At 41.1% G+C, this 26,778-nt stretch overlaps 1 protein-coding gene across 6 annotated transcripts; it reads left to right on the forward strand.

Annotated features, from left to right (window-relative positions):
* Positions 1-1,286: 1,286 nt before the first annotated feature.
* rreb1 (ras responsive element binding protein 1) lies at positions 1,287-26,547 on the forward strand. Of its 6 annotated transcripts, none has more exons than XM_022226553.2 (3): positions 1,287-1,975; positions 13,685-14,763; positions 17,267-26,547. In XM_022226553.2, the coding sequence occupies exons 1-3, from the start codon at positions 1,936-1,938 to the stop codon at positions 22,088-22,090; spliced, it is 5,943 nt and encodes a 1,980-aa protein (XP_022082245.2). In that variant the 5' UTR covers positions 1,287-1,935; the 3' UTR covers positions 22,091-26,547. The 6 variants fall into 6 exon arrangements, with proteins under 6 accessions (XP_022082245.2, XP_022082246.2, XP_022082247.2 ...); XM_022226554.2 differs by lacking the exon at positions 1,287-1,975 and adding an exon at positions 2,005-2,384; XM_022226555.2 differs by lacking the exon at positions 1,287-1,975 and adding an exon at positions 2,599-2,854.
* Positions 26,548-26,778: the final 231 nt, after the last annotated feature.

Below are 26,778 nucleotides of genomic sequence, written 5' to 3' on the forward strand. Positions count from 1 at the left end.
GTCCATGTGTCGTATAATTTCACCAGTTCTGTTCATATCAGGATATGACCCTGTCCTTAAAGTCCATTCCACTTTGGAGGCTGAGCTGTGCGCTTAAATAAAATTAAAGACTCGTAGAAACAAAAACTGTTGAGCATGTTGCACAAGGTATACTTTCAGTTTCCTTACAGGTTAGTGTCTTGAAAATGCAGTTGCCATTCATGCAAGGATGCAAATTTCGCATTATATCACAAAACTCACTCGGCTCCACAAGCAAAAATACGCCATGCCGTTAGGCCTAAACAATGCCAACTGTTTTCATCTTTCTGTTAACCTCGATCACAAACACCGAATCACCGAATTGAATGGTAAAACATTGCGTTGTGTGCAACCATAAAGCATGCGTTACTTAGTTTGCTTATAATCATGAAGTTATTTTTTATGTTCTATTCAAATAAAAATTAATGTGTGTTTTTGGAGATTCCAATTGGGTCATTTCAGACCTCGAGGAAAAAGACTATAATGTATTTCATAAAGTGATCTACAAGCAGAAGTTGCTCTGTTTTCCTGGATCGATTCTGCCAAGCAGGCGATACCAGTACTAGTTGCGAAATTCATGAATATAATAATGTCCATGGGGGGGGTTGTTTGTTTTTAGTTTAGTGGCTGGTTTGTCTCTGGAGGGAAAAGTTAAAAACCGACTATTTTACTGAGATTCATAGGCCACACACTTAGTTAAGTCTTTGGGCAGAAATAAAGTTGACACGGGGTATTTTCATTTAAGATGCGGGAACTATAGGGAAAGGCGGCAGTGACCTATTAAACAGAGGTTCTAAACTAAAATTGGAGAACAAATACACTTGGCAAGATTTATCTTTTGTACTTGTGGATTGTTATGCTATTGCACGCGCGAATCGAAAGGGAATTCGTAGGCGTGTTAACCTGTTGAATGCGAGACTCACAAAATAGCACGGACTTCAACACCACTACAGCTCTGGTGACTTGTTCTAATGTGCAGCCAAACCAATATGTCGATGTCGCCACAACTATGTCTGTGGTGCCGAACTCTGATACCTAAACACACCATCACGACGATGAGGTGGAGGCAGATTTATATCGGACCCAAGTCCAAAAACACTTTGAAAGGAAACAACTACACACATCTCAGTGCATCAGGGTTTATCACGCATAAACAAATAAAGCCTTAACCACTTCATCCCTAGGAATATAATATTCAAAGGTCTTGTCCTATCGTGCGGTCGTTGTCCATATATTTTGCTCTTTTTAATGATAAGGCCTGGCCTGGAGTGTAATTTGTATCCTGCTTCTGAAATCAGCATCATCCCGATATAAAAGCACACAGCAGGTTTCCTGGGGCATCCATTGACACTTCCTGTGCTTCTAGACCGGCTGGTCTGTGTGTAGCATTATGATGATGATGCATGATGTATATTCATCCAGGCAGGGCGAGCTTACTTGTGTGCGAGGCTGGCCGACCTTGCATTGAAAATCTCCTCCAGCAACGAGTTATAGCTTTACTGTGGTCCGGTTATCTGGAGTACACAGTACAAGTTGTCGTCATGTGATGTTGCGGTGGTTAAGGGGAGGATACCCGAAAGCCGCGCATGCGTTCTCCACTCGTTTCCGCCTTGATGCGTTGGCAGGGCTGGCAGGTTGAACTTCTGTGCATGATAAATCAGCCACTCTGCATGATGCATTGCTGCAGGGGCCCGGGATAAACTGAGGCCTACACAAGATCCTGTCTGCAAAAGTCGTCCCGGGGAGTTCAAAAGGCTGAGAGACTCCCACCAGCGTATCCTCTGTGGTGAATGAATACATTATTCATGAGGTTGCACAGCAGAGCGTGACTGAGCCATCCACTTATATACACACACGGTAAGCCAGACAGGTCGCCCGGCCCGCATCTCATCCAGCCAGGCACTGGGCTGCATCATCATGTCTCGCCGTAAACAGGCCCTGCCAGCCCGGAGAACAGGTAAGAATTTCTCTGCAAATTTCACCACAATGGTGCATCTCGACCATCAGTGATGCACGCCACGTTCGTGTCTGGTTCTGAAAACCGGGATGGAATCGAGTGTCTGAGCTGATAGTGATAGAGTTTAAATGGCCGACATCCTGTTCAAAGTTTGGATTGTTAGCTCCGTTGGCATTAAGAGTTGCTCCGGGCCACATTATAAAGAGAGTGTATGTGTGTGTGGGATTGACGTGCATGTCGGTATGCAACAACCACAGTGCACTGAGTGGATTCAATGCCGTGGTGTGTCTGGGTCTTTGTTGGCGAGAGGATGCAGTTATTAAATGTTGATAAGCTAGGGTTTATTGGACGGCAGTTGGACAACTTCTCACCTCAAATTCCATCTTGTTCCTTGCGAGCAGAATCATCGGTAAGCATTCAGGTTTCGAGTATGTGAGAGGAGTAGGTTTCTCATTATTCAAAGAGTCCAGGGAAATGAAAACTTTATACAGGGCATCTCACCAATGTCACGGTATAAAAGTTATCGAAGTTGAGACGGGCAGCGTGAGGTCGGCTGGCCAGCCGCGTACAAGTTTTTTTTTCTGTGCATTAGCCGGGGCCGTTGCCACGCGGCAGTCATTTTGTCTTCTCTTAACTTCCTGCACGTATGGTGCAACATGGTGTGGTGATGCTATTGCCTTGTACTGTACAGTGTCTGCATACTGCTTGCTAGTTGAGCACGACATCCGCCCGTGATCTGACCTCTTCATCAGCGGTGACTACGTATGGATATTGTTGCTCTTAGTTTTTACTCGTAAATGCCTCATGCAACAAGTTGCCGGCCGAGAAGACTCTACCTGGCGGATTGGCGCGGCGTCAGTCATGACCTTCGATGAAAAGGTTTTTATTTCCGATTACTTGTTGATGAGGCAAGGAGTTCGGGGACATCGTGGCCTTTAAGGCATTTCTTAAATTACAGAATTGGGTGGGGCCAAAAAAAAATAAATTTATTTGCGACTCGGAATGGCTGTATTGTTGCATTTGTTATTTTTTTCATGAGAACTTTTCTTTGGCATGTGTTTTTATAACTTCTGGAGAGTTACCCAATGATGACCTCGTGTTTCCATAAGAGGAATCTGTTTTTGGAGTTGGCCTAGTTTTTCCCTCTGTAGTTTATGCTTTGTCATCAGTTATGAGCCTGTCAGAGCAAAGGGGACTTTTGACCGGGGACTTCAGGGATTGAATATTTGAGATGTAAATTACTTTGGCTGATGTGAAAATGTCTCTCTTTGATGATATACAAGCCAACATAAATTCATAAATATGTACATTTATTCTACTTGATGGTAATGCATTAAGTAATCTTTTAAGACCGGGCATATGGTACTTTTTGTCATGATGTGTGTGCTTTTTTACTGTTTAAATTCCATTTTGAATTTAATTTGTGCAAAAGAGTTGTGCAGTAAATTTGATGTTATTTTACAAAGTTTTTGAACAGTGAGGGAAGCCTGAAAAACAGTAGCAGCAAAGTGCATACGTGGTCATTTTTACAAATGTAACAAGATGTACCTGCGATGTTGTCAATTATTGTAGTGAAATCTCTCCAGACAATTTTCTTAATGATGAGAGGAATCAGATGCTATTGTTCCAAGAAAAGAATGAACATGTTTGCATATTAAAAAATGTGTTTGCAAGATTTGAAGAGGATGTGGCATTGAATAATCCACAAATAATAATGCAGTAGATGTTGTTTCCATGGTGTGAGTGATAACCACATCAAACATCTGTGTAACTCAGCGAGCTTCTCACTGTCGTGAGCCTTATATCTAGCAATCCAGCAACTGGCAAACAGTTTGTATTGTTATTCAGTGGGGCATACTGCCTAGCATCAAAAACATCTGTGCATGGACACAACACAGAGCTGATTCCAAAGAAGGGGCATGAGCAATGCTAGCCCTGTCATACACATAAGCCAACCAACGAGCAGACAGAGGCAGAGCAAAGAATTCAGTAGTTCCACAGCTCCACACCTTGACCTGCTCCCATTGTTATCTAGGCATCGGAGCATGCAAACACCAACGTACCGGTACACCCCACCAACGCACATTCAGATAGCTCGTCATACAAGCCAGGCTGATTTTTTTCTCCCCACACATTGCTCCTTGTTGAGTAGAGCAACCTTTGGGTTGTGTTATTGATTTAGATCAGGAGACTTGTTTGCCTGTCTCTTTTCATCAATGGCTGAAACAGACGAGGGCTTTGGGAGACAGAGAAATATAATAGTGAGAGCTCAGAGAGTAAGAGACAGAAAATGGAGGCTGTAATGGTTGACTGGACATCCCAGTTGCTGGTATCTGTGTGTCGCACATGCTCTTTGGTGTTGAAGAGGAAGTAGTTTATTTGTACAGAACAGATGGAGAGGCTGATGCAAAAAATGCTAATATGGGTTGTTTTTCAGATTGAGGGTCGAATAAATCATAATCGGAGTTTTTCAAGATGGACGTATGAGTGATTTTGTATGTTGATAAGATCTTCCAAAGTAAATATTCAAATTTTTCTTGTTAGCAGCCTTGAACCATGGGTGTGGTGAGGCATGTTTTCCTCTGATTTTATGTATGAATCAGTGTGATTCAGTATTTTACTTTCTAAATTTATTTTGAAAACAAGTCATCAACACAGGTGTAAAAGCCTCAAACCCTTTAATTAGTCAGTTGGGACATTTTATTTTGTTGTTGAATGTCTGTTTGATTTTCTTGAGAGTACTTGTTTGAAAGGAAAACATCAGTGTTCATTTGAAGAAAGTTTTCCTTGATTTGACACAGTGTTGAGAGTCGGCAAAGAAACGTGTTGGGTCATTGTACTTGCAGTGTGTCTCATTGCAACATGTTTATGTGTGTTTCACTCGTGTTGACATCACTAAGATGGGAGGAGAATTTATTCCGTCATCTGACAGTAAGCTGAGTTGGTCTGCCTTGTGGTTGTTCTTTCTCTCCTCATTGTAGAAGCGCTCAATCAACTTGATGTTTTTCTTTTTGTGATGAGTAATAATAGGCAGGAAATAAGGGTCCTGTGAAGTTGCCATGGCAGCTAGCAAGTCCCTTAGATATGGCTGGTGGATTTGTTTAGGGCTGATTGCTCGCTGCTCAGGAGAGCATTTTAGCATCGAGATTATTTTGCATGGAACTGAAATCTTTCACTGAGGCAATTACATGTAGAAAATGCCAGAGATTGGAGATTGTTTTGTTTTACTGTTAACTTGGTTGAGTCAGCTTCAATTGATGCCGCTACAGTAAAGATATAGGTTCCCCTCCGTCTCCCTTCAAGAAAAAAAGTAGGATGCGTTGTACGTGTATGCAGTGCTTCCTAAATCCTCCAGAGTTAGATTATCATGCTTCTCTATGATTCAAGTATGATTCATCCCTGGATGCTGATTGTCTGCCCGTTAACCTGGCTGTTTCGAGGCATTGCTGCAGATATGAGACACGCAGTGTCCCGGTCTCTGCAATGGAGACCTCAAAAAGAGGAGTTGTCACCCAGGGGTACAAAAACATAAGCCATCCAAAGTTCAGTATCTAGAGGAGCCTGTGGTGGCCAGCAGGTGTATTGTGCAAACAAGTTATCTTTGTTATGGGCCCTGTATTCCATCTACGCTTGACTTGTCCCTGATCCATAGGGCTGTGACAGTGAAAACACCTCCATTCTGTGTAGCTATGTTTTGCACTGTCCCTGGTATGATAAGGTGGCTTGGAATGGAAATAGGAAATAGCCGATATGCATGATGTGATTTGAGCTAATTAATTTTAGATGGAGATGGATTGAAGCAGATAGTGATGTTGGTTTGTAAGAGGATTTGAAGGAAGAAGCTTTTTTGGGGGGGAGGGTTAGGGTGCCTTAGGTGATACCTTGTGAGTTGTTTTGATTTTCTTTGGGTGTGGTGCTTTCAAATAGAGCAGAGGTCAAACAAGTTGTGAAACCTGGGCAAATCCCCAAATAGTCCATTGAGCCCAATCCATCAAACGGGAACAGTTGGTTTCTCTTGAAAAAGTCTTGGCTCACTTGTTCTCAGTGAATAACCAAGAAATGTATCATGGATTAACATCAGTAGTCTCCAACTGCCCCTACTTAGCACAGTGTGTACCACCTTACTTTTGTAAAATCGTAAAACTTTGTATTGAATCAGTAACTGATCTTCTGTGCATAGAGTAATCCATTTTTGGATCTTGTTGATTGTTAGGGTTGTATGGTAATTCAAAGATCTAGACATGATTATTACGTTGTTTGCAGAAACTTGTAGTGGCAAGAAAATGACACTATCCATTAGGGAATGATTTCCGCAGAAAAAGCAATTTATGCCCATTTCCTAAACTATTCCCTTACACCAGTTGAAAAGACTTCTTGACAAAAGCCTGCTACTACCTCACCCTGTTCCGTCACACCACAAGGAAATACATGTAGTTTGCATATGGTCTCCAGCATCCTGTAAGCACAAGAACTATGTACTTAATAAGATAGGATTGCCCTTCGCTTAGGTTCTACGTTATCAGTTATTTATAAAGATTAAGATTCCATGAGTGAAATAAGTACATGTATATAAAAAATGTAATGCCTTATTCTGAATAAAATGAATTGACTTTTAGTTGTGATGATACTGAATAGGGAAATATTTTGTTGGCATAAAGAAGGAGAAGGTTTGGGGAAAATACTTGATATTAGTTGTTAAAATTATGAATGAATTGAATACACAACCCCGTCAACATAAACTTCCCATTTAAGTCTTGACAGTGATTTATTCTGGGTGAGCAGACTGGAGAAGCTGGCAGACTCTCTGATGTTACATGTACATGTAGGCCTGTATCGCCATAGACAAGTTTATCTCTGGCCTACTGCAAGCAAGGCAGGATGCCATGTTTCCCACTGGGTTCTTTGGAGTAAGGGCATTTCCTGTGATGGTGGCCTTACACCCTAATAACCCCCCTTACCTTCCTCTCAACTCCAAATGAGTACATCCCAGTCATCCTCCTGAGTAGATGTAATGTAGGACACACATGGGGGGATTTAGAGACGAGTTCTTTAAAGGATAACAGGTTCAAAATTCATGTACACAAGATACTGATACTTGGCACTCAAGTTTGTTATCCATTTTATGGGGGATTGATGTCCCGTGTTTCTTTTTTTGCATACATTCATATTGTGGGTCCGTTTCATGGAGCTGCTGGTTGCATTGTTTTATCATTACATACTTGTATATTTGGACTTTTTTATCCAGAAATGTAACTAGAAAATATTTTTTTAAGAGAAAGAAGTTCCAGGGTGGAAAATGATAGAAATGATGAATTGGTGCATGAGAGTTTTACTTTTACTCTGTTCTAACAATGTACTTGGAACCATTTTGTTTCTTAGAAAACCTGTATGCAGGATGTCATCCCCAACTCTGTTACTTTCACATCCAGTTTAGTTTTGCTGAATGTAATTCCATTTTTATCACTAAAACATTACACGGAAATACACAAAAATACAGGATGAGTTCCCAAAGAGGAAGTACAGTATGTGCTGGTTGAATTCAAGATCAAGTCATGGTGTAGGGAAAATATATCGTCGGGTGCCCGGCAGAAGGGCGTAAGTGCGCTTACACCCTCTTGCCTGGAAACTTGATCACAGCAGAAAAAATGTTCCCCGGCAAAAGGGCGTAAGAAACACACATGTCTTGTAAGAAACAAAATTCCCAAATCAAGGACTTGCATATATACGTCGTTTTGCTGGTAAACATTGTTTTGCAGTGATCATGCTTCCCAGCAAAAGGGCCTAAGTACTTATGCCCTTCTGCCAGGCTCACGACGATTTGTAGGTCTTGTGTAACAAGTGCTGGGGTATGGCATCAAGTGTGAGATGAACACGGAGGTAAGGTCTCCCAAGTTTGATAACTTGAAAGGATATAGTCTGGTGATTTCTAACTGCAACATTCAGAGAGCATCAAAGCCATTGGAGATGCTGTAACCAGTTGATTGATACTGAGCAGATTCAAAACAGAAAAAAAAACAGCCAGAAACCAGCCACTGATTGTAAACATCAAATAACATTTTGGCTGGTTACTGGTTTGTAAATACATGTAGCAAATTTGTCTGTGCTGAGCAAATTTCATGGCTGTCTGAATCACTTGGCTATATGATTAAAAACTGCACTCAGACTGTTGCAGTGGCCGCTCCCAGTTCCCTGTGGAGTTGTGTGTAATTTCAAGCTGCTGCCAAGTGATCAAGATGAGGCCTATGTTTGGCTGCAATAAATTGGTCCCTGCTGGTGTCATCTAGGAATGCTGGTGTCTTCTGTTTGGACAAAGGAAGAAGTAAACATGGCACATTTTTCACTGGAACACAAATGGAATAAGCATCCTAAGGTTTTGTGTCCAGTTTTGGCTCACATCATTAACAGTTGTATTGAAACCCATAGAGTGAAGATTACAGTGTACATGTATGTGGCTGCGGGTCACTCAGACACCTGACCTACTCAGTGTTTACTTTTTTAGAGGGAGCAGGGGAGCGGGATGTGGTAAAGTTTGCTTTAAAAGACCCCCACTCTGAGCCTGTGATTGATTAAAGTTCTCTTTATATATCTCAAAGCACACATGATTTTGACTTGATGGGGAACAGAGGATGAAACCACAGGTGAAATTCACCTGCAACTGTCCCAGCCATGTCATCTGCTCATCTACATGCACTAGTATATGGGCATTATTGTATTTGGGTCAGCTAGGTATATACGCAGTCCTTGGTGTATATACGTTGAACATTTACACTTTAACCTGGAGAAATGGAGGCAAGTTACTCAATGAATACACAGGGCTGTGATATACAGCACCAGCATCAACATTAGACAGATGCTGCCAAGACAATTATGACTTGCCTCATCAAAATACATTTCCAGATAGATACTGGTAGGGCTGTGTATGCACTGCATCAAAGAGACTGCCTCCGTCACTTATTAACGTCTCTTCTCTAGGCACATGTATTTTAATGACACCATATGATGCAAGACGAGAAAGAAATTTGGGCAAAATGCCAGTAAAATATGTGAACAATTATGAGTGCGTACTTGCAGTGGAAATTGATTCTCAAAAATGTTGTCCTAAAGGAAGTGTCAACCTGAGGTGTAGAATTTCAACTTCCAACAAAATTAAGAAACGTTCTTTCTGGGAGACATTATCCTGGAGGAATTCTGTTTTTATTTAAAATAACTTTCAGTTTCTCTATCTCCTTTTTTTCTCCTGAAAACAACCCCCCCCCAAGAAAAGAAAAGGTCTTTTTATGTGACATCACTTGTTGTTTTCTCTTAAATTGAAATGGAATTTTATGCAGTTATCATGACAGGAACGTTGCTGTCAAGAATGCGTCCTGATTACACCCACATATCAAAGGATTTAGATTCTCTGATGTTCATGTACTCGTGTACCTTTTATTACCTGTCAAACATACATGGAACATATTGTTGATTTCCCATTACAAATAATACTTGCTTAAACATCTTGCGTGAAATCTGCTGTGTGAATAGATCACAGCAAAATGTAAACTTGAGTTTCCAACATGTTCATGGCATCTGTTGACAAAAGCCTCAGATACACTATAGACTTGGAATTTGTTCCTTTTCTAAAAGTAAAACCATGTGTACAACCTAAAAAGATCCTAAATCTTGCATCTGCATCCTCATACACTTGCCATAACAGTCAAGGGAGAAGGAAATACTGCTTCATTGTTACTCCGGATAAGTTCATTGTTTCTCCATTGATATTGGGACGTCTTCTAAGTTTGGTATGCTGGGTATGTATTGTTTATCAATAGACATGGCAAGCAGTGCATTACTTTATGCTGGCTTTGTGAAGGATTGAGCTGTGTAAAGTTCAAAGGATCATATCAGGCTCACCGAACGGCGAATATCATAAAGGCAGTATGTTTCTTAGAATTTTTTCTTGTTGTCAATTATTTGTTTCTCTGAAAACAAGATCTATTTGTCTCATGGATATAATGATGTGGCATTATGAGCCATCCAAAGGTAAATGTACGACATGTACTTGGATAAACAGAATCACTTAATAGTACAGGGGATAAAAGTAAAGGTACCGATACAGTGAATGCACCAGGGGTATTATCAAAAATGAAATGAATATCAGTCTTGCTTAATGTAATCATCAGGTGTAGTGCTTTGGTTCTTCATTTTGGTGTATTTCAAATTTTAAGTTCATGGAACAAAGTTTTACTGAACAGTAACATGTGCGTGTACATGTGACATCAGCATGTATGCACACCATGAGTTACAAAAACTCCTGACTTCCTTACTTCTCCATCTGCATGTATTTTTTTACAAGAAGTAATCCTCACAGTGTGAAAAAGTCAAGGTTAGGTCATACAGGATACGGGTGGTGGTTGGTTGGTAACCTGCTTTGCCATGTTAGTGCATGTCTGGTTGCTCATGGAGGATGGTCACTTTGGTCAGTGATTCATCAACCCTGTGCTTAACACCGGTTACTTGTGAAAGGAGTTGAATCTAACACTAAATACCAAACTAGGATTTCGTCGTTCATCATGGTGTTGTGGTTGATATCCCATTAATTTCCATTTAATGGGCATTGTATTTGAAGACATATGGCCATGTTCCTAATCATGTTGTTTCACTCATTGACTTTATGGCATGGGTGCAAATGAGTCAATGCATGCTTAGTACAATCCAGTTAGTGTTACTCGTAATCTCATATACCGGGTACATGTAGATTGACAGTGCTTGCTTGACTAGAATAGTAGGGTAAGAACATTGTTTGTTGAACCTGTTTAGGTAAACAAAAGTATTAGTCTTTTGTTTATTTCCATACTTAAACATAATACTTTTGAAGAACTTTTTCCTTGGGACAACAAAATCTGTGGAATTTCCCTCTGTTGGGTTGTTCCCCACCAGGAATCAACTAGAGTTTTGAAGTTTTTTCTGTCTTCTTGTAATTCCCCATCTTTAGTTATCAATTGTTAGCTTTAGAGACTGACTGTTCAAATTCTTGAACCTTTTATCTTTTCAAGAACCAAAGAATCAGTTATTTGGAGTACATTTTCCGTGTCATCATGAGTTCAGGGTTTTGTGATCCACACTATTCTTCCCCGTAAGTTCTTGTCTCCAGCTTAACCTTTTGTTCTGTCTTGGTCATTGATGCCCAGCTTCCTCCAACCTTGGCCTCAACCCTTGTGTGAATACTGGGCCAGGCTTATAATGAAGTGCCCTTCTCGTGTACCCCTCCATGGATGCACAGAGCTGTCCTTCATTGCTGAAACCACAGCAATGCTGCACAGTGAGATTGTATCCTATTACACCAAGGACTTCACAAACTCTCCTGCTGTGGTTTTTCTACCTGTATGTGAGCCCCATCATACAGGTGACGCAAGCAGAAAGCCAACAAAGAACTTCAGGGTCATCTTCCACTGTAGGATCAAGCGCTAGACTACACTGCATGGATGAGGTCATTCAGCAGTGCAATAACACACTATGCAGCATGTATACATGCATCTCTGTCCCCCCCCCCACGCACACACACACACACACAGTCTCCCTTGAGCTCTCCGGATGTTGCCAACACCCCTACAGCTCCAACAAGTGGTATCTTCCAAAAACAAAGTTTGGCCCCGATGAATCATATCATTTTTCTGTGCGGAGTTCATCTCCAGTGGTTGCTGTGTGTGCTCAGCTAAGCTGTAAGCTCACCCATGACTTTGCAACCAACGGTGGTCTAGTTTCAGTATCTGACACAGCCAGTTGAATCCATGTTTATTTAGGGAGAGATTTTTTGTCCCTTCTTCACATAGGTAGACCTCATGTTGGGCTTCATGGAAGAGTCCATCTCAGTGGAGTAGGGATGCTGATGATGATGGATATTTTATCACCAGACAACAAAAAAAGGTCCATGGATACATGATGGTGGCAGGATGATCGGGTAGAGTCAGTATTTCCTGTGCCTTGTTTCATATGCATTGGATGTTGGCATTGGTTGTATGGGAGTGAGTTATGTGTCGTATGTGTATGTGATGCTAGGGACTGCCTTCCTGCAGTTTCCAAACCAGAGATCACATAATGAGCAACTTCCTTGTTCTTATCCAAGAATTGTTATCACAGGTAATTATTCTTTTGGTCTTTTTAGTTTCATCTTACATGTGATACAGTATGAATCAGTATTTACCAATGTTTGTTTGGGGCATCCAAGGATTTTTTGCCCAAAGAATAATTGTAGGAGATGTTGTGGGAAAAAAGTGCGGTGGGTTTTGCAGTGATGCAACCTTGATGAAGAATTTGCTGCAAGACTTTGTTTGACCACTTCAAGTTTTCATAACTTGACATGGTGTCTTGCAAACTGTTTTAGTGAGTCAGTGATGCTTGTTGTGATAGAGTGTACTGGTTGAAAACTTTAAAGAAATTTCAGAATGAAATACAGGTATGTCTTGTTAATGTCTGACTCTTTATTCTAAATCATGCTGCTCTGTTTTACATGTTATCTTGTTTATCAGAAATAAATTAAACAAATATACTGCAAGGTTAAGGTTCGGCATTAAATCACTTTTTAGAATGAGTGACATGTTTACAGTATAACATTTGCCATATATCTTAGTACTTATTTTTACATACTGCTGCTTTTACAACTTTTCCTGAAAATTATTAACCGTACACATAGTCATTTGATGTGACAAAGTCATACAACTGTCCATGTGACTGAAATTTAAGACAAATCCAATTAAGACATGAGTAGAAATGGTCAGAGAATTCAAAGAGAATGGTAGCATGTTTTTGTCATCTGCCACCAGAGTATCAGCATCATCTATGCATACATCAGTTGCTCTCTGTTTGAGGAATTTTCATAGTTGGTGTGAGTTGTGCACTAGTTGTGACTTCTGGCAGGTCAATTGTCAACTACTTCATCATTTGAGCTTTGCTGGGGTGGGCCGTCCCTTCAGTGTTTCTTATTAATGGTACAGTGAAGGGATGCTTGTTGAGACCTGTTACTTCCTTACTGACAACAACTCCAGAGTTTTAGAAAAACTCTGTGCTTAGAGTTTCATTTCCCCAAATGCTTTTAAAATCTTTCTCTTTCTTTCACAAGTTACATGGACAAGTTTCTTTGATCATTTCCTTAATCCTTTATCACAAATAGCATGCAGACATGCTGGTACATGTATGCTTTGGGAGCTAATATGGCCTTTCAAACCAACTTTTCTGTTTCATTTCACTTTGGAGATGCCACTCCACTGGGGGAGTAAGAGTACATTACAGAATAGCTTCTAATGGATTACAGCATTCAGCTCTTTGCACTTTTTTGGTCAGGCCCTCGCCCCCTTTGTGTCTGTGTATTTGTGTGTTAATGAATGTTGTAATGTGTTGTGAATTAACTGAAAGCAAATTTTTTTATCCTAAAGGAGAGCCTACATTTAACTATTCACTTTCTGCATAATAACTCTAGTGTACATTGACATTTTGTTCCTAAATATTTTTGTATGTGGTGGAGAGATTTTTTGGCTTGTTTATATCACTTCACATTCTCACAAATGAAGACATCATTTGGGTGAATAAACAGTCCTTTTTAAGTTTTACTGCAACTCAAAAGTAGCTTTGGCAGCTCAGTTTGTTAATTTACAGCCACAGGTATTACTTTTTTCCCACTTCATAGACTTGGGAGTTAAAATTTTGGCTTTTCATTTTATGTCATTGTCTGAGCAGATCTGACTGAAGAGGCTGCCGGGGAACAGGAAGACAAGGCCTCGACTGATGAGCAAATTGGTGACATCCAGGAAGCTGGAATGGACCGCAAAGACACAGCAGTCAGCGTTAGAGAAACACGCTCCAGCACCAGCAATAATGGCGGCATTGCTAGTAACCACAATGTAATGAACAGGGGCCCTAAAACAAAGGGGATCAGGCCCCATGGATCGCCAATTAAAGGGGAGAGGCCTGGTCTTCGACGCACCCAGCGTAAGAATGCTGCCCAGAGATACAAACTGGGTAAGATAGCTGCTGCTGAGGAGAGCAAAATGATTGGAGCCGAGCTCCGCAGTGAACGGCGAAGGTCAACAGATGGGGCTGCCAAGAATAAGATGACTGTGACAAAGAGAACCAAGGGGTCAGGGCGAGCCTCGATTGACAGTCAAATATCTGATGGAGCAGATGAGGAGGATGCAATTTTCATGGACACAGAGCCCGAGAAGGTGACTCCAAGTCTGACAAACGGGAGCTTTGAACCTGAGGTAGATGACCCTTTGATGCCGGTGAGCACCCCTGCACAAGGTCAAGTCAAAGATGACCCTGCTCCCAATCACCAGGCACCCAGGAGGCCCTCGTCTATGGCTGACTCAGACATGCAGCCCCTGAATCTGGTTACAGGGACTGCCACCTCCAATTGTCCGGAACTGACAGAGACAGGTTGTGCAAAACCTGTATCATCAGAGGATGACAGCAACTCGAGCAGTGACCAAGCAGCGGCCTTCAGTAATGGCAGGGACAGAGACTTGCCTCATCGGCGTCATGGCACAGACCCAGCCCGTCATCATGGTAGAAGGGAGGTGGTTACTAGCAGCAGCAGCAACATTGACTGGGGATGTGCCCCCCTTGCCCCATCAGAGGAAGTTGGGGGTGAGTCAGGTCTGAAGAGTGACAGCCCTTTTGGAGAGAGAAGCTCAACTACAGCAGGGGAGACTGTAACCATGATGATGGCTGAAGGCAGCGATGCAGGGAAGGAATTCAGCAAACAGCCAGATGGATCAAACTCCGATGACGCATCAACAAGTCCTCCCTGGAAAAAGGTACAGTACAATAGGAACCTTACCGGGTACATGTGGTTAACTTAAACCTCATGGAGTTCCAAACTATGATTTATCTAGCAGTACTTCTCTGCTTAAAGGAATAACAGGGAGGGTTAAACTTGAGAAATACAATCCCCTATGGATTAGGAAAATTCCTTCGCCAAATTATTGTGAAAAATATTGCTTACAAGAATATCAAAGTTAAATCATTATCGTACTGTGCTCCATCCATGTACCCGTATCAAGTGGTTTTCCTACCGTACATCTACATAATTCTTGAATTGTTTATTTAGTGGCAGGTTGTAATATTTATTTTAACAGATTGTAGACATATTTTCACAGCCCTTAATAATAAATAATAATTTATTGAATTCATATTGCACTTTCTCCAGCGTCAGCTTGTTGTTTTTAACTTTGAAGTAATGACCTCAAAGTTAAACACAAATACTTCATGACACGCTTAATCATACACACTATCAATATTACAGAAATAAACTTACAAGTACATGTACAAAAAGGAATAGATGTACGACTGACTATATCAAATGTAAGTTTATGTAGAAAAGGTAGCTATCACGAAGGTAATTTTACTCAACTGAAACATACACACAGTACCACACACAAGCACAATCAGACCTCAAATGATGACAATTGCGGTACAATAAATGAAATAAAAACACATGATTAAAAGGGCTCCAACCCAACCGCCTCAGTTCCCAGGTTGTAGCCAGGTAGGACAAAGTGACACATCACTCAGCCGCAGTTCTTAGGTTGTAGCCAAGTAGGGCGAAGTGACACATCACCAAACGTCTTTCTGAAAAGAACTCATGAGTTTAGTCATGAACAAACCAGGTGAGTGTTCGTTTTACCAACACATACGTCAGATGGCAAGCCATTCCATAACTTAGATACTGCTGAAGAAGATGCATAATCTCCAAGACAACAATACAGTCCTTGGAAATATCATGCTTTATGAGCCATAAATGTTTCTGTTTATGGACTCGAAGATTTCCTCAAATTACTGCTACCCCTACAAAATTGAAGTCCAGAATTGTGGCAACTCTGTTCTGGGAAAAAAAGACCCAACCCCCCAAAAAGCTGAAATCTACATGTACAACAAATAACCGGGTATGAAAATAACACCTGCAAGATTATGTCACAAGCAACACAAACGGACATGTTCATCCCTGATTCATGTCTGTGCTCTGACATATCATATATTGATAGCTTTCTAATGTCAATTACTTATGATGGTGCCCATTGTAGTCCTTCAGTTCAAGAAAGTGACCTTTGACCTACATGTACCGGTACATTGCACAAGTGTGATCAAGGATTAATTTTTAGTGAGGAACAGTGAAAATTATGGCATTATCAAACAAGTTGTAAAGCTTTGTAGTTGAGTTACGTATACACTAAACACTAGTCTGCTAAGATGTTATGGAGTTTGCCCAAACTAGTCGATGATGTTACATGTACATGTACATACATGTTCATGTATGTACATGTACTAGTACCTCGTATATTCTGTACTTTTTTCCAACTTTGAAATACCTTTTTTTCGTAAAGGTTTTTACTAAAACCTGAGTATTGGAGGAGGTATTTACAATGTAACCTCCAGTGTGGAGCTTAACGCTTGGTCCACAGAGCCCTGTCACCACATTCAGGCATTAATGGGGGGGGGGCATAGTATCAGCTGGGGGGCCACATCACTAGAACACAATATATTTTTATGCTCAGACGTTTTACTGATGGGGGCCCAGCTCCCTCAGCCCTCCCCCCCTCTTGGCAACGGGCCTCAGTGCTTACCGCATGTCTGTTGGGTCCTGTCACTTAATGCCAGTGAAGGGTTGGAGGAGATCATCATGGTATTGCAATCTTTGTTTATACTGAGGACATGGTCAAGATCAAGTCAGAAAACTAAAGCTAATCTCATCAGTGAAGGGCAATAGCCTGGTTAGAAAAACATTTCGAGCCGATGATTGAATACTGCTTGAACCATACATGTTGCTAAACATTTAGAAACTTACGTTGTTACATTTTTGCATTACATGTACCTTATGATAAAAAGAAAGGGGCACTTTAAAACACGGAAACACATTTAAAGTCATTCACCTCCTGTGCAGTTTTTTCCAAGGTACATGTATACTCTTTATTTAAACAAACTTGACAACATCAATCACTTTAGGAGCAAACTTCCATACCATTGTTGGTTCTGTGAAGAAGTACTGAAGATGACTGTGGCATATTGTACTTACCGTAGTATAGCGAGGGCGCTTTGATATTGAATGAACAGGCTCAGGTTTGCATGGTACATGCTGAGCATTTGAATGACATTATCTTTCAACAAGTTCTAAGAACGCTGTAACAAGTTTTTCTTTTATTGAAATTACAGTAGTTTGTTCACAAACACTGCAAAATCTTTTGTAAAAAATCCTTTCACCCTCTAGGCAATAAAATTGTCATGTTGTCTTGACTTGCTGGATTGCTTTGATTGTTTTTACAGAATGTCTTCAAACGGCGGCGCCCAATGGAGGAAGGTAACACCTCTCTGACCTGTCCTGTCTGCGCAGAGGAATTTGAAGACAAGCACCAACTCACTGTACACTTCCGTGAGCATAACAGTGTCACCAGCGATGGAACCATGCACTCCTGCAAGCTGTGTGGCAAGAAGCTGAGTTCTACCAGTTCCTTGGATCGTCACATGCTGATCCACTCTGGCGAACGACCCCACAAGTGCCCTATTTGCCCAATGTCCTTCACGACAAATGGCAACATGCGTCGCCACATTCGTACCCATGAAAAGGGTGCCAGCAACAGTGCAGTGAATACCGCAGATGGTGAGTATATCACTGAGACACTATACAGTAGGCCACGGAAACGTATCCCATCCAAGCGCCTTCTCAACTCTGAGGAGTCCGATGGCGATTTCTACCCATCTAAGCGAATGGCCCTTGAGAGTAAGGAGAGTCCAACAAAAATCCGGATGAAAGAGGAGGAGTTGACCTGCCCAATCTGTAGTAAGACGTTCCTATGCCACTATGGTCTTCAGACTCATATGGAACTCCACCCAAATATAGTCATCAAATGTGAGCAGTGTGAGGCCACCTTCAAGAATCACAGGGGTTTACGCATGCATGTGCTGATGTCTCACAAAAAGTCCAGTCCTAGCAAGGCTGCTACTCCTGCTGATGTGCCTCTTGGGTTTCAAGATCTTGGCTACATTGCCGATATCTCCTGTGATAAGTTTCCCCTTATCGCTCAGGAGTGGTGTGAGCAAAATGTCCGACGCTGTAGCAGCCTAGTGCACCGTTTCATCTGTGCAGTCTGCAACAAAGCTTTCCCTTGTGCTAGTGCTTTAGATCTTCACAAAAAGAAAAATCACTCTATAAAGGCTGATTCCAGGGAAAATGCCATCATTCAAAATAGCATGAGCCCAAGCAATGAGGACAGCCCATTTACAGATGATGATGACTCAACCAAGGAAAACAAAGATTACTACAGCCAACTGCGAGAAAAATTCCCCACCCAGGAGCAGTTTATGGCCACATTATTCCTGAAACCAAACCCCTCTCCTAAGCCAGCTCTCTTTCCAAACGATTGCGAATCTCTGGCACAGCTGAAAGCATCTTCCAAGGACAAAGTCCAGCCATCTTACCAGGTGTCTGACGATCAGAACCATACTGATAGGGACTTTGCTGATGTTGGAAAAATTCTCACATTGACTACGTCAGCATCCAGTAACCCACTGTTGATGCTGAAGCATCTGAGCAGAGGGGCCAAGCAATCTCCAGTAAAAGCCTCCACACTGTCTTCCGCTTTTACCACACCAGCTTCCAAATCTAAGACCAAGGCTGGCATCTTTACAGCCAGTAGACCTCCACCTGCTCACTCACACTTTCCTGGGCAGAATAAATCCCTCATCCGACAGGCTGATCATGAACCACGATCAGCTGATACCGCCACAGAGATGCACTTCCCAACAGAGGTAGCAAGGGATGAATGTAAGATGGAGCAGGCAACTACCACAAGTGAGGAATCAACATCTGAAAACACAATAGAGTCTGAGCCAACCGAGCTGGAGAAAACCAAAGAAGCCTCTGAAGATGGTAAGAGCAACAAGAAGGTTGGCAAATACGTGTGTAAGTACTGTCAGGAAAGCTTCTTGCAGTACAGCGCCTTGAAGATACATCTCCGTACTCACATGGGACTAACACCATTCAAGTGCCTCTTGTGCGACTACTCAAGTGCTGATAAGAGCACCTTGGTCAGGCATATGAGGACCCACAGTGGTGAGCGACCCTACTCCTGCAAAATATGTGATTTTCCTTTCACCACTAAGGCAAACTGCGAGCGTCACATCAAGAAGCGGCACGGCAAAGAATCCAAGTTGGATATAGAAATGAGCATCATCCACAACTCCGCCGGCAGTACAGTAGGTGAGGCCTCCACCAGTAAGTTCCGAGCACCAGACACCTTTTGCAAGCTGTGCAACCGCGAATTCAGGTTCTTCCGAGATCTGCAGAATCACCTGAAGGTCCACCAGCGAACACCCAGCAAACCTTTCTTTTGCCTCAAATGCCAAACAGGCTTCAGCTCTAAGAATAACTGTGCGCGCCATATCATTAAATGCCACCCGGACATCACCAAAGAGGACGTCGATAATTACATGATGGTCAAACAGCCTGAAGTGATGGACATAACCCAGACAATGGCCAATTCCTTTGCCAGCAACGGAGAACAGCTGTCGCCTATTGATTTCAGCAAGAAGTCCTCAATGATGTTGTCTGATTGTGACCTGAGTGACCAATCTTGGCTTAGTGCCTATACCTTGCCCAATCTGATAGACCTGGATGCTCCAATCGATCTGAGTCTGCCCAAAGATAAGACTTCCTTTCTGCCACCAGTAGACAGTAGCCTTGGCCGACTGCGATTTAAAAGAGTTTACCACAAGTTTTACAGCAAAACCTTAGATGCCTTGGTGTGTCCTCATTGTAGTCAGGCCTTCAAACGCGGCTCTGTCTTCAAGGAGCACATCAGGGCCCACACCACAGAGCGCCCCCATCGCTGCTACTACTGCAAGGCTGCATTTACCATGAAGGATAGTCTAGACAAGCACATTGAGCGTCGTCATGGTGATGAGGCCAAAAGTGAATCTCCAGCTCAGTCCTTTATTCCCAAAATTGCCACTCCAATGCAGTTTAAACTTATGTCACGTTCCAGCCAAGGCCTGAGGGTTCGAATCTCCCTGGACGACAGTGACATCAGTGATGACCCAGCTGACCAGCCAGCTATGGATGAGCAGACATCACAACTCCAATCCCCCGACAGTAGCTTTGGTTCAGATGCAAGCGGAGAACTGGCGAGTGTTTCCAAAATTCTTGCTGCCAGCAGTAATAACTTCCAAGTTTGCTTTCCCCAAACAGCAGGACAGGCAAAGCAAGGGGAAGAGTCCGAAAGTGAGGTATATGCCAAAGATGACAAGCTGTCTATCAAAGACGAGTTCCCTGAACCAGAGAATCCTACTGATGCTGCTGATACAGAAGAATGGCAGTCAGAAATGCAAGATATTGACTTGGCGGAGGAGTATGACTTGATCATTGATGAGTCTCTGGCATCCTCCTCTGAGGTAGCTGGTGGACAAGAACCAAGCAAGACAAAGGAACGGGCCCCAGAGCGAGATAGATCCAATCTTCCTTCCAAGGAGATGTGTCCATACTGCAATCGTAAGTTTCCATGGATCAGCTCCTTGCGTCGTCACATCCTGACACACACGGGCCTCAAGCCATTCCAATGTCCTCAGTGTAACAGCAGCTTCTCTACAAAGTCCAACTGTGAGCGCCACATTGTGCGACGGCACTGTCTCAATGTCAGTCCTGGATCCAAAGTTCCAGAAAACCCTTTCAGTTGTCTAGAGGGATGTGTAGATACCGCCTACTCCACAAAACTCAAACTAATGAAGCATTACGAGATCAAACATATTGGTGTACCTTTCCCTGAATGCTACAAGAATGAGGTGAAGAAGCTGCCAGCTTCCATCATCAGAAGTGCACTTGCCAAACGAGCAAACAAGCTCAGCTTATCCCGTTCTTTTGGGAGCTCTGAATTCAAGACCAAAGTTGGTATGACAGGCACCTCCCTGAAACTTAGTGGTCACAAGCAATTTCTGAAGAGGAGGCACTCTTCGATTGATGACAAGCCACTTGCCCTTGTCAAGAAGAATTCTACCTCTGTCTGTGATGGCAGTAATGGTAAATCTCAACTCCATGTCAAGAAAAATCATGTATCCCTCAAGGGGAAACCATTCCCTATTATTTTCAAGAAAAAGAAGAAAAAGCACCCTTCGTCAGTGGTTAATGGTCGTGACTCAGCTGAAGATGAGGAATCCAGTAGCAAAGCTGCTGTCGACCTCTTGGCAGTTGATGAAATTGACCGTGTCACTGAAGATCCAGAAGACATTAGTGTTGAGACAATCAAACAGCCTACCATCAGAAGCAAGTCCAAGCGTAAGCATGCACGCCATTGTTGTAGCCAGTGCTGCAAACGATTCAAGAGCGCCACCACTCTGAAGCGTCATTACCGTGTCCACACCTTGGAGCACCCATTCAGATGCGCCGAATGTTCTGCCAGTTTTACCACCAAGTTCAACTGTCAGCGCCACATGCTTAAACTTCACGGCAAGAGCAAAGAGGAGACAGTGACTCTCATTGAGAAGCAACGAGCTGAGACAACTTCCAGTGTTCCATCCCAGACTCAGAAAGTGGCCAAGGAGAACCAGGAAGCTGCTGCAGATACCTGTTCACAGTCGCATCGTCTCAGCACTCCGCATACTAAATCTGTTCCAAATGTCAGTTCCTCTGATGCAAGTTCTGCAGTCACAAGAGCAGAAAGGAAGACTGTTGGAGAGAATGTAGTAGAAATGGAAGATGAATTTGAGAAGAATGGAGATGACGAGAATGTGGATGAACTAGGAGGAGAAGATTTAGACCTGGATGGTGACGACTTCACAGAAGGCCAAGACGTGGACTTAGATGACAGCATTTTAAACTCTGACCCAGAGGAGAGCAATAGTGGCATTGCGGATGCGGTACTTGAAGCAACGTGGGATCAGGATTCTGGTATTGCACCCTCAGATGACCTCTACCCTGCCGCTGATCAACGAGACTGCTCCATAATCAGCCCCACTGGCCGTGGGCGAGATGTCTTTGTGTCAGGACAAACTGACAACTCAGACATGATTCAGAATCTGTTAGGGATACAAGATTCCTCAGTTCTGGATCAGATGTTGGATTCTGCAGATTCTGCTGCTAAGCTTCTGGGTGTGAAATAAACTCAGATCTACCCAACAAAACAGTAGTTTAAATATGTCACATTTGCTGGCTTTCGATAAACAAATACAAACTTGTTGCTCCAACAAAAATGGGGCTAGATAGGACTTGACATATTACTACCAAACATGCTGAAATTTATGTTTCTTGTGGGAAACATGCAAACAAAACATCTTCCATCATTTTCAAATCCAAATCTTCTTGTCAAACTGCATATCTTCAGAATATGTGTTCTTGAACACAGTCTTTTGCCAAGAATGAATTGCAAATTAAACAACTTGTCTGGAGGTGATGCAGATACATGCACAGGCATAGAGTTATCAGAAATTATGCAAAAAATGATTTCAGAAAATATCTATTCATGTTAAAAATGTAGATACTTGTATTAATGCTCATTGGTGCCTTGTTAATTTCATTCTTCCTGAACAAACAGTAATCCACTTGTATCAATGTGATAATACATTTTCTTCCGACATTTGAAGTGATCAGATTTTATTGATCAAACTTACTATTTTTTGGGTGGTGCATCTTTGCATGCTATTTGTGCATACCAATAAGTGGTGCTATTTTTCTTGTATATAGTGTAGTCTAGCTTACCAAATTGAAGTTTACATGTACATGTATATGATAACTATAAGTAGCATATCTGTCGTGGGATGAATCCATCTTTCTTGAATGGTTTTTACAAGTCTTCCAGTCCTAACCTAACAACTTGACATTCCTCTTTGGTCTCTCTGTTTGTCTTCATATTTGTAGGCCCTTATTGGTGGTGATGCAAAGCATATTTTGTTGAAAGATACTCAGGTGATTACTGTAGCACTTGGCCACACTCAGGTGCTATTCTCTCAGTTATAAATCTGCAAGTATGCTTTGAGGGTGTGCACATTGAAATGAAAATAAGGGCGTCCATAATTAATTCTATAGTTCTCATTTCCGACTGACCCTTATTAGTGGCACAGACCAAGGAAAAACAAACACTTTTTTATACTGCAGACCCTGTCTGGTGTCCAACTGAGGAAAAAATTTTTTACATGCCACAAATCCTGCATGGAATTTCCTACTGAGGAAAAAAAAGATAATCTTAAGAATTTCCTGGGGACAAGCAAGTGATCTTTTGTTTTTTTTGGTATCCTTTTATTTTCCACAACCAACCGACCCTTCCTCAAGGTAAAAAAATCTGTGGACCACAGAGTTAAAGAGCAATTCATAAATATGGAAGCATCCAAATCGAACGCTGTGTCATTTGTCTTCAGAGCTCAACCATAACAAGCTAAAAAGGGCTTTTTTTCTTGGTATTTGAACAGATAAAATCAGAGAAAACATGTTTTCCTTTGAGTTGCTGCGGACACCGTACATTGTGTTTAATTTAATTGACACTTACATGTACAGATCAGTACATGCAAAAGCCATCTTCAGCTCCATGGAGTTCATACCGGGCTTTGCAGTAATTTGTCAGACTTGTAGCAAGCTTTCTGAAATCACCAAGACATCACAGGCTTGAATATGAGAGAAAGACCTACAGTATCATGGTAGAGTGGCTGTTTGGTACCATGTTATGCTCATGGACCAAATGGGAATCAAGGGAAAGAAGAAAAGTCAATCACATGTGCTGATTTTCCTTAAGATTCTATTGTAACTTGTCATTTTGTTTAAATTGAACTCAAATGCCTTATGTAAGGAATATCCCATGGGAGGTTTTCATTAATAACCATTGTTTAATATGGCTTGAAATGAGACTAGCATAGATGGCTATTTAGTCTTACATGTGTCGGATAATGTCCCAGACACATTAGTTTTAGTAATTAGCCGTCCATGACACTGTTTAGACCATACCACACCTACAGGTGGTACTGTAACAGCAAGTGTCTGCTTATATAGCACTGTTGTTCTGTTAATCATACCCTAACCATATTCAGCATGACACCAATCAATAATTCTGCCTTCCTTCATACACAAAATGCATTTCTCACTCTGTGCAATTCCGCTGCTGTCATTGTCTGGATAATCTGAGTAAACTATTGGATGGCAATAGGTTTTGTGTATTTGAAGGAGTGTTGTTAATTGATTTTTTTACCCTGGGAATAAGTTTGATTTATTGTGAATTTGCACAGGTTTGCAGAGAAATTACTCGGTAGTATATGAAGTGTCAAGTGAAGTTTTAAGATTAGATACAGTTTTGCCATTTCAAACCAAAAATGTCAAATTTTGAAACATACCCAGGTGGCTTGGTAGAGGACAGTGTCGTTGATTTAATATCGCAACATATGTTTAATAAAATATGTATAGATGTAAATGCTGGAACATTAAGGCTTGCTTTATGCAAAGGGAAAAGTATCATGCTATCATAAAATCTGTAGCAAGTGATGCAAGCACCATTGCATGTTTCCATGGAAACTTGTCTTCCATCTTTGCTTTGTGTTACTGATAGTGCTGAAAACTGACATCTTGTTACAGTTCAGGGATGTTGGTTTCAGATGCATCTGATGCCAAATGAAATAAGCCTTCAAGTAAAATAATAGTCATTTTATAACTTTGCAGAAGTTTCAAAATAGAGCAAAAATATATATTTTTTCATAATTGTGAAGACATCAGATGTGATATCATAGTCACTTGGGGTTTTTGTTACGGAATGCCTCTGTTAAAAAAAAACAGTGGTTAAAATTGGAAAGTTGAGTGCATTTATAATCTTAACAGAAGTCACATAATGCGTGGTATGTACATTTGTGAATGTAACAATTATGTTTGTGTACTTGACAAGGGCTTTTATTTTGGCAAAGCAATGAGGACAGTTAGATTTTTGTTTTTAAACTAAATAATATTGATACCGAATACCAGATGGGTTGATCAGGAATAATAAGCTTGTCTGTTCTTCAGATAACAAAGTAGGCTTCTTTGTGAGATTCCAATGAGGCCTGTCTGCCACAAGTTCCATTTATTTTCATCCAAGCGTACAGTAATTATTTCCCCTTTTCTTGGGCAAATGGGATTTGAATAAGAAAAATCTACACCTTGATTTCAAATCAGTGAGAGTGGTAAGATCTATTGCAATATTGTTATGATATTAGTATTTTGAATTTTCTGTGGTACATGTAGGTGTTGTGTGGAGAAAAAAAATTAAGAATTGAAAAAAAATCCTTGGGATCAAAGTATTACAAGAAGCTTTCTCTTAAAATTGAATGATAGTCATAAGTTAACAAGCATTTTGGAGCTATCTTTTGGAGATTGAAAGTTAAAGATTTCTGCTTGTGTAAAGCTTGTATGGTATCCTTGTTTATAGGGTACTTCGATTTGTGAATCTTGTCTTTATTTACATTCCAAGAAAGAGAAACGAATTCCACAACATCTCCAATTTAGGAATGAACTTGTTCATTTGTTTCTTCCTAAGATTGTATTTTTGATAAATTGATTCTTTGTAATGCCCAGATTCAAGGATTTTTGCTTCTTTTGGAGGGAACAGTTAATTCATGCTCAGTATAGAAAAATTGATGTAAATATGTATAGGTGGTTTATGGAAATTTTTGCTTTACATCAGGTGTCCTTGTGTTAAACATTAATCAGATCTTCCAGTAATTTGTTAAAAGAAACTGTCTGTCACATTTGTATGAACAATTCGAAGGCACAGTAATTTTTCATTTGATTATCTTTTAAAGTATATTTTGACAGGTAATTTTTTCTGAGATCCATTTTCATTGCCATGCATGCTGTGAACTTACTGAGACGATTGGAGTTATGTCTGAACATGTTGATGAACATTGCACTGAGTAAAAACACACCTTGCATTAAAGGGCATAGAGTTTTGATTCAGTCAAGGTGAGAACAGGTTGGAAAAATGATGGGCTGTATGTCACGAACTGCATTCCATGATTTGTGAATGCTGTACTGTGTTTTGCACTGTTTGTGTGACCAATACACAAGTCCAGACAGGTTTTAGTGAGTTTACTTGTTGGGCCAATTACATAGCTTTGATATAGGAAAGGCAGTCTTCTTATGCTTCCTTGGACTTTCCACCATTGGCCAAGCAGCACAGAATTATGAATAATTCCAATGTTATTGCCAGAAATGTACATGTACATCTAAGGTTGCCAAAACTTTGTCGTTTGCATGGCTGTCCTGGTATTCTGAAAAAGAAATCTTCCGATGTCATTCCAGATTTTTACTTTTGTAATATTCCCAGCCTTTACATGCAATTCCATTTATGAAGTAATACACTTTTCCAACATTTCTCCTGGATTCTTGTTACAATTTGTTGACTGGCGTGATCAACCTGTATATTCCTGTCCTCAGAATTAGGGTACATGTATATCTTGAATTGGCATTTATCATGAGAATATATGACAACCTTTCTGCACCGCTGTTGCCTTAGAAAACTTTCATGATAAATTTCTATTAATTATCTATGCAGGTGTATCAAGCCTTGTGTCAATAAGCAATAAAAGTGATACATGTATTTTGAAAACAAGGTTTCTCATGTCACTCTGAAGGTGTTTTATATTTATGTCAGTTTATCAGGGAATTCCTTTGTATCTGTATTGCACTTATATGCTGGGGCACTGAATTCGGTGGATTGGCCAGTAAAAAAGGGTAGAATTCTGGGAGTTTTCCGAGTGGTTAATGCGTCACTTGTCTTTCAATTTTTTTTGACAGCTACTTAACTTCCAGCAATATTTAAACCACAAACTTTTCAATTTTG

The sequence above is a fragment of the Acanthaster planci genome, linkage group LG06 (genome assembly GCF_054643075.1).
Source record: "Acanthaster planci isolate LZ-2023a linkage group LG06, COTS_SCS, whole genome shotgun sequence".
NCBI classification, from domain to species: Eukaryota; Metazoa; Echinodermata; class Asteroidea; order Valvatida; family Acanthasteridae; genus Acanthaster; species Acanthaster planci.

What these genes read in the sequence shown, in the direction of transcription:
- rreb1 (XM_022226552.2), top strand. Translation starts at nt 11,971, where the DNA reads ATGGGAGTGAGTTATGTGTCGTATGTGTATGTGATGCTAGGGACTGCC. An exon ending in TCCAAGAATTGTTATCACAG is followed by an intron (nt 12,092 to 13,684) that starts GTAATTATTCTT and finishes TTGTCTGAGCAG; the next exon opens with ATCTGACTGAAGAGGCTGCC. An exon ending in CAAGTCCTCCCTGGAAAAAG is followed by an intron (nt 14,764 to 17,266) that starts GTACAGTACAAT and finishes TTGTTTTTACAG; the next exon opens with AATGTCTTCAAACGGCGGCG.